The following is a 14,250-nucleotide window of genomic DNA, read 5'->3' as shown; positions in this document are numbered from 1 at the left end:
GGAGGTATAATAAACAACCTATTTGAAAAAAAAATGGTGGTTTGAAAATTCAAGTCAGAAATAGTCCAGGAATATTACTTAAATACAGTATTTCAAGCAAAAGAAACTTTATCTAATTACTGACTACCAAGGAATAATCTAAATGTCATGTCATACTGTCTGCATCTGCCTCATTAACCTTTTCAAATGTTAGGTGTTATGTGTAGAGAGAAATGAGTCATTTATTGTTTAAACACGGGAGCAGCTGTTAGTTTTTTCTAGTGTGTTAAAACCTTTAGTGGCATCTATAAATGGAAAAGGAATCAAGGAGCTCTTCTTTCAGCTGTTGTTTTAGCAGCTGACAGTACATTGACTTCACCGTGATGTGAAATAAAAGAAAAAACTGTTACTCATGGATAGAGACCTTAAAATTAAAAAATACATAATCCCCTGATCTGGGAGCATTCACTCATTTGACAAATACTTATAGAGCACCCACTTGGTGCTGGGGCTATAACATTGAACAAAACAGACCAAAAAAAAAAAAATCTTTATCTTCATGAAGGTTAGGTGCTTGTGGACAGATTTAAGAATACCAACCTTTGAAATTATTCCTACAGTCCCACTGAGATCAGGAAATATGACAATATGATTATGTAAGAAATGTTTCATGAAGAATGACACACTGCTATCTATATATAAAGGAGCCCTAGTTGGTGCAGTGGTTAAGTGCTTGGCTGCTAATCAAACGGTCGGCAGTTTGAACCCACCAAGTGCTCTGTGGGAGAAAGATGTAGGAGTCTGCTTCCATAAAGACTTTAAGCTTTGAAAACCTATGAGCAGTGTACTCTGTCCTATAGGACTGCTGTAAGTCAGAATTGACATCAACAAGGGTTATCTGTATATAAATGAAAGGTATGTTTTCTTTCAATTCATAACTTCTGCATTCCATAATTAATACAGTGTTCTATTATAATCAACAGCTTACATTATGATTCCAATGAAATGCTTTTTTCTCATAAGGCTTGTTTTCCAAATTGCACAATGATACAGCACTTTGTTCTGATTATGCCATGCTCTGTTGATAACATTGTTCTCATAGGGTTACATTGGCTTTATTTTTTAAAAATGATTTATGAAAGATAATTTTCAACACTTATAACTACGTAATATCTTTAGTAATCATATTTGTAGGTGTGTGGGTTTTTCTTTCCTTAGTCTTGACTTTCAGTTTGTTTTTTTTTCTGGCTGGTCTTGATGACTCCTTTTCATCTTTTCCTTTTTTTTTTTTAATTGCCACCTCACAATCTTTGTAGAGCCAGCAGAGTAGGAATTAATTGAATAATTTTATAATTTAATTGAATACAATTGTAGTTTTTCCCCCTAAGAAAGAAGATAATTTGGGATGTCTTAGATTAGTAGTTTCTGTGCATTTACTATTTTCAGTTATGATGGAGGTATTTATTAAAGGTTATTGGAAAACTGTAGTTATAGTTTATAAGGCAAAATCTTTTAAGTGCACTGCTTATAAAAGAAAAATGTATATTCCACTGTTTTAAGTAGAAAATAAAAATATATAAAATTTCTTGGATAGGGGATCTTGCTTATGAGTATGTAGATGAGCTCACGTCATATTCTTGACCTTTGCATCATTAATTCATGGAGCCAAGTAGCTTGACAGACCAGTTTTAGAGAAGTGACTCATTTTTATGATTCAGTTTTTGGTTAATGCGAGAAATATTTTCTTGGGTATCTTTATTAGCATATCTTCTCATGCTTTATGTATTTTAGAGCTTTCCACTTCATTTAAATGCCTTGTTTCTTAGCTGTTCGTAGTGATTAAAAGTTCCAGTTGTCCTCTCAATTCATAACAGCTGCAAGAACAACTCCTCTTTCCAAACTAGCTCTCTTAAATTCCCGTTGTTAGAGTTAGTATCTATATTTAGCCCATGGGATTAAATTGCAAAGACTTGAAGCCGGGAAAAGCACACTGATCTGCCTTTTGACAGCTAGACCTGTGTGCTGCAAGGAGCTCAGGCCTTCAGTGTCCCCTTCCTTACCCAGGTTACTCACAAAATGGACTCCCAGCGGGAACTCGCAGAAGAACTGCGGCTTTACCAATCTACCCTTCTTCAGGATGGTCTAAGAGATCTCCTGGATGAGAAAAAATTCATCGATTGCACCCTAAAAGCAGGTGACAAAAGTCTTCCTTGCCACAGATTGATTTTGTCAGCTTGTAGTCCTTACTTCCGTGAGTATTTTTTATCTGAAATTGAAGAGGAGAAAAAAAAAGAGGTAATACTAGATAATGTGGATCCTGCTATACTTGATTTGATCATCAGATACCTGTACTCCGCCAGTATTGATCTCAACGACGGAAATGTGCAAGATATTTTTGCATTGGCCAGCCGTTTTCAGATCCCCTCAGTGTTCACTGTCTGCGTTTCTTATCTCCAGAAAAGACTTGCTCTTGGTAACTGTTTAGCCATCCTAAGATTAGGACTTCTTCTTGACTGCCCAAGACTAGCCATTTCTGCCCGTGAATTTGTGTCTGATCACTTCTTACAGATTTGTAAGGAAGAGGACTTTATGCAACTTTCTCCACAGGAACTGATCTCAGTAATTTCAAATGACAGCCTAAATATAGAAAAGGAAGAAGCAGTATATGAGGCCGTGATGAAGTGGGTGCGAACAGACAAAGAAAACAAGGTTAAACACCTCAGTGAAGTATTTGATTGCATCCGTTTTCGCCTTATGACAGAAAAATATTTTAAAGATCATGTTGAGAAAGATGATTTAATTAAAAGCAACCCTGAAATCCAGAAAAAAATCAAAGTTCTAAAAGATGCCTTTGCAGGCAAACTTCCAGAACCTAGCAAAAATGCAGAGAAAAGTGGGACTGGTGAAATGAATGGTGATGTTGGTGATGAAGATTTACTTCCTGGTTACCTGAATGACATTCCCAGGCATGGAATGTTTGTCAAAGACCTCATCCTTTTGGTTAATGACACAGCTGCAGTAGCTTATGATCCTACAGAAAATGAATGCTACCTTACGGCACTGGCTGAGCAGATTCCCAGAAATCATTCCAGCATTGTTACCCAACAAAATCAGATATATGTGGTAGGAGGGCTATATGTGGATGAAGAAAATAAGGATCAACCTCTACAGTCTTACTTCTTCCAGGTAAAAAAGATTATTTTTATGTAATTAGAGGCATAGAGGGAAGACCATAATTCTAGGCCCCTGTACTTGCACTGCTTAAAGGATTGGCAGAAATATTTAAATCAGTTAATTTGGGTGCCTGATAATGTTTTAATAAAATGTTTGGGGATGTTTACAAATGATGACTTAAGATTTTTTCAATATTATTTTACCAAAATACCATATTTAGTAGTTGATGATGACCATGATCCTTCAAAGCCCAGTATTTTAGTAACAACTAAATTTAATCTTACACACTTTTACCTGAAAAAGAGATTAATGTGTAACCTAAAACAAAGTACACATTGCAAAGACGTAATAGGTGGTCATATTTTAAAACTTTTTCTAAGTTTCTTTGAAGTGATTTGAAGTTTATGAAAGTAGCATTTCATATCTTATTTATGGGTATTGCCTAAAATGTAAGTTTGTTGAAAATAACAAGAACTCATGTACATAGTCTACATACTTTGGATTACTTTCCACGAAAAATTATCTTCACAAATGTTACTAGTTTGAGTATATTTAGAAGTTTTATTTACTATATGACATTTGGATCAGAGTTGTTCTTAGATATTATTATAATTTAGCACTCTGTTTGTGAAGCTTCAGAAGTTCCCCAAAAAAACAAGTATTCCTAAACTAGACTCTTGATTGTTTGAAGGGAATTTCTTTTATATTATCAATGCATTATACTTTATCAGTTTATAAAACAGTGACTTAACCTTTATTTCATTTTTTAACTACTTTTTAAGTGATTTAGGTGAAAGTTTACAGAGCAAATTCATTTCCATACAGCAGTTCACACACATTTTGTTACATGACATTGTAATCTCCACAATGTAACAGCTTTCTTCCTACTTTATCTTTAATAATGCCAATACTATTCCTTTGTGGGAGCCCTTCTGGCTAGTGCCTGAGGCATTTGACTGCTAACTTTGTAGTTTACAACTAGCTTTTAGACTTTGTTTAGGTCATAGCTAATCATGCCCTGGGCTTATGGGCACTTCAGTTGGAAAGGCCAAAAAATAAGTAAGTGCAGAATGTTATACCACAGTCACAGTATCCTCTCAGGGTGTGGGGTATACAGTATACTCACAACATTCTACCTTTAATCAGCTTTTTCTAATCTTGAAATATATATGTTTCTTAATTTTCAGGGTTTTTGTGAACAATGCTAACTATGAAATAATAAATATAGTCATCATAAATATTTGAATATGGAACCAGAAAATTTCCTAAACTCTAATTTTAAATTCAGATAACTTTCAGCTAAATCCATTGATAAAGGGTATAAGTATATCTGGGATGGTAAAATGACATCAAAATATAGATGGATAGACACATAGGTGGATGGATGGCTACGTAGAAATCATAGATCCAAGGAATAGTTATGGCCATAAAATAATTCCTAAAAATTCCTAGAGCTATTTTTAATTCCATTTCATAAATAATTTTAATTGAGTATATCCATAGCCCAGTACCTTTCAGGAGTTTACTTTCATCTTTATTCACTTCCATCCTATGATTATCCTTACTTTTACTGACACATCTTTTCATTTCTGGCTCAAGAAATCTGCTTGATGTTCTTTTAGCTACAAAAACAGACAAAGTTGGAAAGATTAACTACTGTGTTAACTCCCTGTCACTACCTGTCCCTTGCTACTTTTAAAAGACAGAATAGTAGAAGACAAGGTCAGAATAGAAAGAGTTGACCAGGAAGAAGGTTATGACTTACAGGAAATTATTTTTATGAGAATTTAAGGTTTTTTATTTTTCTGTGTAGTTACCATTTGTTTAAATGTATTAATTCAGGAATAATTTGACCTTTGATTGCACACTATAAATAATTAGGATGTTACCTAATTAAACGGTGTTTTTGTTAAAAAGAATTAATAGAGTCATTGTAAGTTTTAATAGCATCAAGTCTTAAGTAATCTACATGCAAACTCTCAATTTAAGGATGAGGAACTAAGCCCAGAGAAGTCAAATAGTTTCACATGCTCCTACCGCTCACCTATAGAAGAGCCTGGCAGGCAGTCTACTATTCTATCTGCTATAAGGGGCATTAAGGGAGGTAAATAATACTGTACATTTGGGAATTAAGCCCTCAGGTCCTAATAACCACTGTTATAATAACCACTGTTTCTATTTTTGAAAACAAATTCCATATTTAGATAGCTTGGACTAAATACCACTTGAGACCTTGGACAAGTTTTTAAACCTGTGTGTGCCCCAGCTTCTTCATTTGTAAAACAGAGGTGATGAAGTACCTATCCTCGAGAACTAAATAAGATTTTATGTGCAAAGTATTTACTACACAGCCTATCACAAAGTTAAAACTTCATACATGTTCATCATCATTTCTACTACACTACACGTTCCCTTCTTGATCAAAGGATATTTTTCCATCTATGACTTCTAGATGTTGAAATTAGTGGATGAAAAGCTAACAATGTACATATGGTGATTAAATCTCTCCTTTCCTATTGGTAATGCTTTTCTTTAACTGAGTTTACTAGACCAGAGACAGATGGGCTGCCACAGAGATCTCTCCTGGTACCACAGGCTTTTATATCTGCAGTGCATTCTATAGAGTATGCAGTGATTCTGGGTTTTATTCCTTTTTCTTTTGGTACAGAGAAGTAGCATCAGAGAGAACAACAAATCTGTGTCAGCACTCCCTCAGAAAGTATCTTAGTGTCCTAAAATGAAAAATGGGAAATCTTAAAATTACCAGAAGTTAGTGGGAAACCAATGCTAGCCATGCTAATCACCTACCCCAGGGTATGGTCCCTTGGAGGGCCATCTTAGGCTTGCCAAAATGGCAGTGACAAAAACGAGCAGTTACTTCTTAATATATCAGAAAAAGATATTCTTAACCTCTCAGTTGTCTGTGCAGTGAGCGACAGGTCCAGCTGTCCCGGGTGCCAGCTTGGGAGCGTGTTAAATATAGCATGTGGGGGTCACTCACATAGTGTGACGATCCCGGCTGTCACAAGTTTGCTTTCTCCAGTGTACCAAAAGTAGGATGATTCCTTGTTTCAAATGTGAACAAAGTAACATGGGAAGAAAATTTGACAAGAAACCTCACAGTTCTAACCTCTGGTGATTCTATTTTATTATCTTTTTTCTTTCTAGAAGTCCTGAAGATTTTGGTAACTTTAACTATTTTGGTAGGCCAAGTAGGTTTTCTTATTCTTCAGAGCTAAAATAGGATACTTGTGAATTGTAGCTTTATTTCACTTGCCGAATTTTTTACTATCTCAATGAATTCTAAATAGTACATAGAGTGCAATAGTATGTATTTTTTGGTACAACTGTGACTTTTGTCTAACAAGCTCCACAATTTCTCACATATTTTTTCAGCTTGATAAAATAGCATCTGAGTGGATTGGACTTCCTCCGCTGCCTTCAGCCAGGTGTCTTTTTGGTCTGGGAGAGGTAGATGACAAAATCTATGTAGTTGCAGGCAAAGACCTGCAAACAGAGGCTTCGCTGGATTCAGTATTATGCTATGACCCTGTGTAAGTTGGCATGACATTCCTGTTTCCTAAGCATTCATGGCATAAGACTATCTAAAACATACTCATGTTTTTAGAACCTGGTATTAATCTGAAAGCATATAAATTCTATCATCTTCTAATTTTAGGGCTGTAAAATGGAATGAAGTGAAAAAACTTCCTATCAAAGTTTATGGCCATAATGTGATTTCACATAACGGGATGATATATTGTCTAGGAGGAAAGACAGATGATAAGTAAGTACTCTGAAATTTCCTTAGATTTATACCCAAATGATTTTTTTTATTAATAGTGTTTTTTCTCTTTTCATTTAAAAATATATACTGAAATGGGTCTTGGTTCTCAACCAGTAATATTTTAGAGGTAAAATTTCAAAATAAAAATTTGAAAATTTATTAGAGGATATTATAAATGATTTCTGAAGGAAAATTGTGTAAAATTTAAAAGTTGCTAAAGTCAATATGTGTAGCTGCCCTGAATGCTCCTAGCGACGAACCTCATCAAATCATAAGCATTTTGCAGTGGAAAAGCAGCATTTAGGAGCATAATTAAGTCTTATTTGGTTGATTTATAATTGTATTCAACTATATTCAAACCAATGGGCTTTCTTCTTCATTTAGCCACAATAGATGAAAATGAAATGTATCTCTTTAATGCAATAAAGCAACACATAAAAATATAATGCATTTGTACTTTACATTCGTAACAGAATTTAGATAGATGAGTTTGAAACTTTCTGAAAAGCCTGATGTCTGAAAAGAGGGCAGTTATTTTGTCAGCAGTGTCTCCTTACTTACTTGCTAGTTGTTGTTGTTGTTATGTGCCGTCGAGTCAGACCTGACTCATAGCGACCCCTCCTTGGGTTTCCAAGGCAGTATCTCTACGGAAGTAGATTGCCCAAACTTCCTTCCGAGGTGTGGCTGGTGGGTTTGATCCACCAGCCTTCTGGTTAGCTGTCAAGTGCCTTAGGCACTACACTACCAGAGCTCCTTTACTTCCTAGAGAGGAGCAATATTCAAAATATTTAGCAGCTGTTTGCATGTAGGTACTGACTGAACAGAACAGATACTCCCTGGTATTCTAGTGACCAGTCTTTTGTGAGAAAAACAGAACTCTAACCTGATTTCTATGCACTTCCCACTATGCAAACCCACTGCCTTTGGAATTGATTCCTACTCATAGGAACCCTATAGGACACAACAGAACTGCCCCATAGGGCTTCCAAGGTTGTAAATCTTTATGGAAAGAGATTACCTCATCTTCCTCCCACAGAGAATCTGGTGGGTTCAAACCACCAATCTTTTGGTTCGCAGCTGAATGCTTTTAACCACTACACCATCAGAGCTCCTACTTCTTCAGAGGAAGGTAATAATGAAGGAAATCTTACAGTTCAAAGGAAGGAAAGATGAGTTCAAACTGCTCCAGAAGTCAATCAGCTAAGCCACTAGCTTGGTAAAATGAACATTTTCCATTTAGACATTGAGCAAAACTAACCTCCTGAAACCCCTGCCTAATTTGGCTTGTGATCATTTGCCCAGGCTGTTTAATAAATAGAGATGTCTAATCCTAGAGACAAGTCAGAGTTGAGAGTTGTAACAGCAACACGGGGGAAGAGAATAAAGTAGGGAAATGCATTAGAAGTAAAGAACTCTGTATTCCAGAGTTAATAATTAATAGTTATTATTCAATAAAATAACTAGGAAACAGAAAATGTGATATTAAAAAGCAGTGGTTTTTATACAGTCTACCTATATTCATGATAAATGGAGAAATTATTGAAGTTGTCAAGGATTTAATTTTTCTTGGATCCACAATCAATGCCCATGGAAGCAGCAGTGTCAAGAAATCAAACAACGTAGTACATTGGGCAAATCTGTTGCAAAGATCTCTTTAAAGTGTTAAAAAGCAAAAGATGTCACTTTGAAGATTAATGTCTGCCTGACCCAAGCCATGGTATTTTCAGTCACTTCATATGCATCCAAAAACTGAATAATGAATAAGGAAGACAGAAGAAAAATTGATGCCTTTGAATTATGGTGTTGGTGAAAAATATTAAATATACCATAGATTGCCAGAGGAGCTCTTGTGGCATAGTGGTTAAACCACTGGCTGCTAACCAAAAGATCAGAGGTTTGAACCCACCAGCCACTGCACAGAAGGATGAGGCAGTCTGCTTCTGTAAAGATTTACAGCCTCAGAAACCATATGGAGCAGGTCTACTCGATTCCACAGGGTTCCTATAAGTCAGAATTGACTCAATGGCAGTGGGTTTGGTTTTGATTTTATGGACTGTCAGAAGAATGAACAAGTCTGACTTGGAAGAGGTACAGCCAGAATGCCCTTTAGAAGAGAAGATGGGCAAGATTTCATCTCATGTGCTTTGGTCATGTTATCAAGAGGGACCAGTCTCTGGAGAAGGGATACCATGCTTGGTGGAGTAGAGGGTCAGTGAGAAAGAGGAAGACCCTCAGTGAGATGGACTGACACAGTGGCTGCAACAAGGGGCTCAAGCATGGCAACGACCGTGAGGATGGCCCAGGACCAGGCAGGGTTTGGTTCTGTTGCACACGGGGCCCTATGCGTTGGAATCAACTCAGTGGCACCTAACACCACCACCACCACCTATATTCAAAGATAATATATTTTAGTATCCTTTTTAATCCCAGTTATTTCTGCCAAATGTAAATTTTAAAGTAAGTACATTATAAACCCATCCAATGCAGTTTTATTTTGGACATTTCTCCTGAGTAAATGGAATGGAAAATCTATATGAATTAGTGTTCTGACTCCTGAAACATAGGAACCATGCCAAATTATTTAAATTGTTTCTGTGAAGTACTATTAGTAACTCGGAAATTGATATGCCAGAATGAAGCATAGAGGTCTTGTCAGTAAGAATATATTAATCTTGATAATATGATTAACCAAGATAGCGTTGCTTGACAAATGCCAAAGTCAAGAACTTTGAAGTGAGTCATTATCCAAAGTAAGCACTGAACTGCACTAGTTACCATCACAGAATTTGAAGACTATGATCTTGTATTATGTTCAGATCAAGAGGTTACAATTAAAGTGATCCCACAGTCAAATACTAGAGGGAATGTTTCTAGTCCAGATACCTGGTCTTTTATAAGATTAAAGAAAAAAAAGTCCTCACAAAAAGTTGGTTTTGTTTTATACCTGTATGTAGTATATATTACTAACAATAAGATGTACCACAAAAAAAAAATAATAAAAAATGCCAGACAGTGGTAAGTGTGGTTAGTTGTAACTCAAATACATTGTTACTCTTAAGTCTTCCAATTCATGAATATAAAATATTTGTCCATTTATTTATGTTTATTAAAATTTATCTCAGGGAAAAAAAAAAAGTTGGTTTTGTTTTGGTATTACCAAATCTATCCAGTTAATTATCATTTGGAGCCCTTAACTTCTGTATTAAGTTATGGATAGAAGAAAGAACATACTCAGAAGAATTCAGAGGAGGCTAGGTTTTTCTGCCTGTTGCCTGGAAATAAAAGTAGCATAGTGCCTAAGGCACTTGACTGCTCACCAGAAGGCTGGCAGTTCAAACCCACCAGCCAGTCCTCGGAAGGAAGGTTGGGCAATCCTACTTCCATAGTGATACTGCCTAGGAAACCCAAGGAGGGGTCGCTATGAGTCGGGGCCGACTCGACGGCAAACAACAACAACAACAACTTTCAATAGTATAATTAGTTATAAAATAATTTGGTCACCATATTTGTCATTGTCTTTTGCTTAGTGGTATATGTTCAAATTAAAACTCCTTCGGAGTTTTTGACCTTTTACTGTACCACATACTTCATGCAAGAAGCAAAGTGAAATTCTTAGTGAAGTTGTGTCTTTCAAAAATCTAAAGAAAATTAAAAAATCTTTAAAAAATTCAAAGAAAATTCTAAAAAGAACATTTCATTGTCTTTCATATTTACAGAAAGTGTACAAACAGGGTGTTTATCTATAACCCCAAAAAAGGAGACTGGAAAGACCTGGCTCCAATGAAAACCCCTCGTTCCATGTTTGGAGTGGCAGCCCATAAAGGCAAACTTGTGATTGCAGGAGGAGTCACTGAAGATGGACTTTCAGCTTCGGTCGAAGCTTTTGACCTCACAACCCATAAGTAAGTTGCTGTATTTTACTAGAGCATATGCATCACTATACATTTTCATTTTTAACTTTTGGATATAAATTAAACTTTCTAATCAGGACACAGGGAAAGGAAGGCAGGGAGGCAGATTAAAGGGGAAATATTTTCATCTGTGTTTCTGCTATCGTTGGGTGTAAAACTCTTAACATTTTGATGTATTATGTGTTTGTAATTTGGAGCACAGAACCCTTGTTCTGGTTACCTAGTGCTGCTTTGACAGGATATGCCATAAATGGGATGGATGGCCTTCACAAACAGTTTGGAGGATTTAAGTCCAAGTTCAAAGTGCTAGGCTCTAGGGGCAGGGTGAAAGCCCCTCAACCTTGGGGTTCAGCTCTGCCTCCAGCTCCCAGCCCACTGAAGCTAGAGGCATTTCTTCACTCAGACAGCTGCTGGCTGCTGAGGCTGCCAAGCCCAAGGCTGACAAGTAAAAAGGCACAGTCCTGATGTTACCAAACCACATAGCAGGCCATTAACTCAAGTCCATTGTAAGTTGCAAGGTCAGCAGAGCATGGCAGATTGCTGAACAACAGCATAGCTACATGCAGGGTCCAAGCATGCCATAAGCAAGAGACTATCCCCCAAGGCTTCTCTTTATACACAGGAAGCAGCAGACCACATCCCAAAGGCAGCTACTCAGCTGCTTGTGGTAGATCCCACCATGGAGCTGAGTGCCAGTCTCATGGGTAATAACTACCCCAGCTGCCCAGCCACTCAACTAGGCCCAGCCAAGTTGACGTACAAATTTAACTACCACAATTCCACCCCTTGTCAACTTGGCACCTGTACAGATCTTCATTGGGTGGCATCTGTATAGATCTCCCTTATTAGGTGGCTCTAGTCCCCTAGTTCCTCTAAATGGTGACCTCACCCCCTTGGCCTGGCGAGTTCTATTCCTCTCCCTCTTGGGCATGGCAGTCCCGCCCCCTCACTCTTGGGCAGCAGCTATGGCTCTATCCCACTAGCTCACATGAATGAGCAGCCCCACACTCCAGAACCAAGTGGTGAAGTTCTAACTCTTTGAAACCTAGGGGGCTATGGTGGTTCCACCTCCAAAGGTCGTGGTCCTAACCTTTGAGGCGGAGGCAGCTCTGCTGCCTGTTTCCTTAGTCTCTCCACTTCTGGTGATTAATGCCCAAGGGCAACCCACTCCACCAGAAATCTTTCTGCCCCAAAGGACACTTAGCTTTCTTGCTCCGTGGGCCAGCCAACCTGCTACTCCATTTTATGCCGGTCACTTCACCACTTAATGCCTGAATGCAACCCACTCTGCCAGGAAGCTGCCTACCCAATGGCACCCGGCTTTCTCCTCCGTGGGCTGGTAAGCTTATTGCTGTTTAATGCCATTCTCTGGGCTCTGGTCCTGCTGTCTATCATGGTGCGTGCCAGGGTCTTCTCTGCCAGGGTCTCAGATCAAGGACACACTCCACTCTTGTTTCCACATTTTAGGTATCTGTCAGAGCAGCACCCCACTCTTGGTACCACATTTTGTTCTGGTTACCTAGTGGCTCTCTAACAGGAATATACCACAAATGGAATGGTCTTAACAAACAGGAGTTTATTCTCTTACAGTTTGGAGGCTAGAAGTCTGAGTTTAAAGTGCCAGGACCTAGGGGCTGAGTGAAAACCCCTCAACCTTGGGGTTCAGCTCTGCCTCCAGCTCCCGGCCCACTGGAGCTAGAGTCTTTTCTTCACTCAGCTGCTGGCTGCTGAGGCTGCCAAGCCCAAAGTTGACAAATAAAAAGGCACAGTCCTGATGTTACCAATACACACAACAGGCCATTAACTAAAGTCCATTGTAAGTCCCAAGGTCAGCAGAGCATGGCAGGCTCCTGAACAACACAGCTACATGCAGGGTCCAAGCATGCCATAAACTAGAGACTATCCGCAAGGCTTCTCCTTATATACAGGAAGCAGACCACATCCCTAAGGCAGCTACTCAGCTGCTTGTGGTAGATCCCACCATGGAGCTGATTGCCAGTCTCATCATGGGGAGTAACTACCACCAGCTGCCCAACCACTCAACCAGGCCCAGCCAAGTTGACACACAAATTTAACCACCACAACCCTCAAGCTAGTTAATGGTAGAATGTTCTGTTTGTCCCTGCATATTATTAACTTTGTGAATTTAGCAGCACAAAGGTAAACCTTCTGAATAATTGTGTGGATGTAGATGTATGTACTTGTCTCTATAGTGTTAATGTAGATTTGAAATACGTAGTTTCTTTATGGATAAAAACCCTTCACTTAGTGTTAAATGACTGGTATTTGTAAATAATGAATGCCTCAGAAGTTTAATTCCTTTATGCTCTTTATAATTTTCTTAAAATTTTCACTTTTAGACTTACTGGTTTGAAGTTAATATGAAAAGATATTTGACAGATAATCTTCATATAAAATTAGTCTTTTTCAAAATTTTGAACTTACACATTTGGATGAATATATCCTTTTTCTACTCCTAGTTTTAAGCAATGAAGAAAACATTAGAACATTATTGTATTTTTAAAAAGACATGCACACTTGATTACAGAATAGACTTAAATATCTGAGAATCATTACTTAAAAGTAATGAAATTTAAGTAATCATTAAAAACCATGTTTTTATACAATGAGGAAACATTCATGATATAAGAAGTTAAAGCAGCATAAAAAATTGTAAATATACCGTGTTCTTAGTTTTGTTCCTGTGTATTGGTGCTAATGTTTCTATTTATACACTTTTCAAAAACATGACAAAAGTATACCAAAATGTTGCTGGTAATTATATTGGCAGATATGATCATGGGGGATAATTGTTTTCTTCTGTGCTATTCTGTACTTTACATTTTTTCTACAGTGTACATATATTATTTTTATAATTAGAAACTAGTATGTTTACAGATAAACCAGGAAGTCTACTTTTAATGTATGAATAATGAAAATAGAGAGCTACAGAAATGACTAACTCATTCTAGACTCCTGAAACTTCCAGTTAATTTGACTGATTTTCCTGTTAGTTGTCCTGTTTCAGGTGGCTGTTAACATGAAAAAATGCTCTAAAATGATAAAAGTAAGAAGTAGAAATCATTAAAAAGAAATCTATCACCTCTACTTTCTAAACTATCCTTATAATCTATTATCATTTAAATGAACCTAACCCAATAGCAGATTGGGAGGTGTAAGAGCCCTAGAACCACCACAAAGCCCCATAGTTTGTGGCACACAGTTTGTGGCACACAGTGTGACAACTACTGCTGAAGGTGCTAACTGATGAAGCTGAAGTATTCTAGGATTGACACATTGAGGGCTTCATATCTAAATGGTTATAGCTTTCAAATAAAAATTTAAATATTTTCAGAAACAAACTGCCTAAATCTTTTCATTCTGAGTGTCTACTGCTAT

General features: G+C 37.3%; 1 protein-coding gene across 1 annotated transcript in view; it reads left to right on the top strand.

Moving 5' to 3' along the window:
• Positions 1-2,055: 2,055 nt before the first annotated feature.
• KLHL41 (kelch like family member 41) overlaps positions 2,056-14,250 on the top strand; it is a 14,359-nt gene continuing 2,164 nt past the window's right edge. The window contains exons 1-4 of the mRNA XM_007945526.2: positions 2,056-3,165; positions 6,550-6,707; positions 6,833-6,940; positions 10,657-10,842. Of these exons, the coding sequence (XP_007943717.1) occupies positions 2,056-3,165; positions 6,550-6,707; positions 6,833-6,940; positions 10,657-10,842 (1,562 nt within the window). The remainder of the gene's footprint in view (positions 3,166-6,549; positions 6,708-6,832; positions 6,941-10,656; positions 10,843-14,250) is intronic.

Source organism: Orycteropus afer, unplaced genomic scaffold (assembly GCF_000298275.1).
Source record: "Orycteropus afer afer isolate SDZICR_OR568_19922 unplaced genomic scaffold, OryAfe1.0 scaffold00001, whole genome shotgun sequence".
Classification (NCBI taxonomy): domain Eukaryota; kingdom Metazoa; phylum Chordata; class Mammalia; order Tubulidentata; family Orycteropodidae; genus Orycteropus; species Orycteropus afer.
Note: the sequence above shows the minus strand (reverse complement) of the source record. Positions and strands in the feature narration are given on the sequence as shown.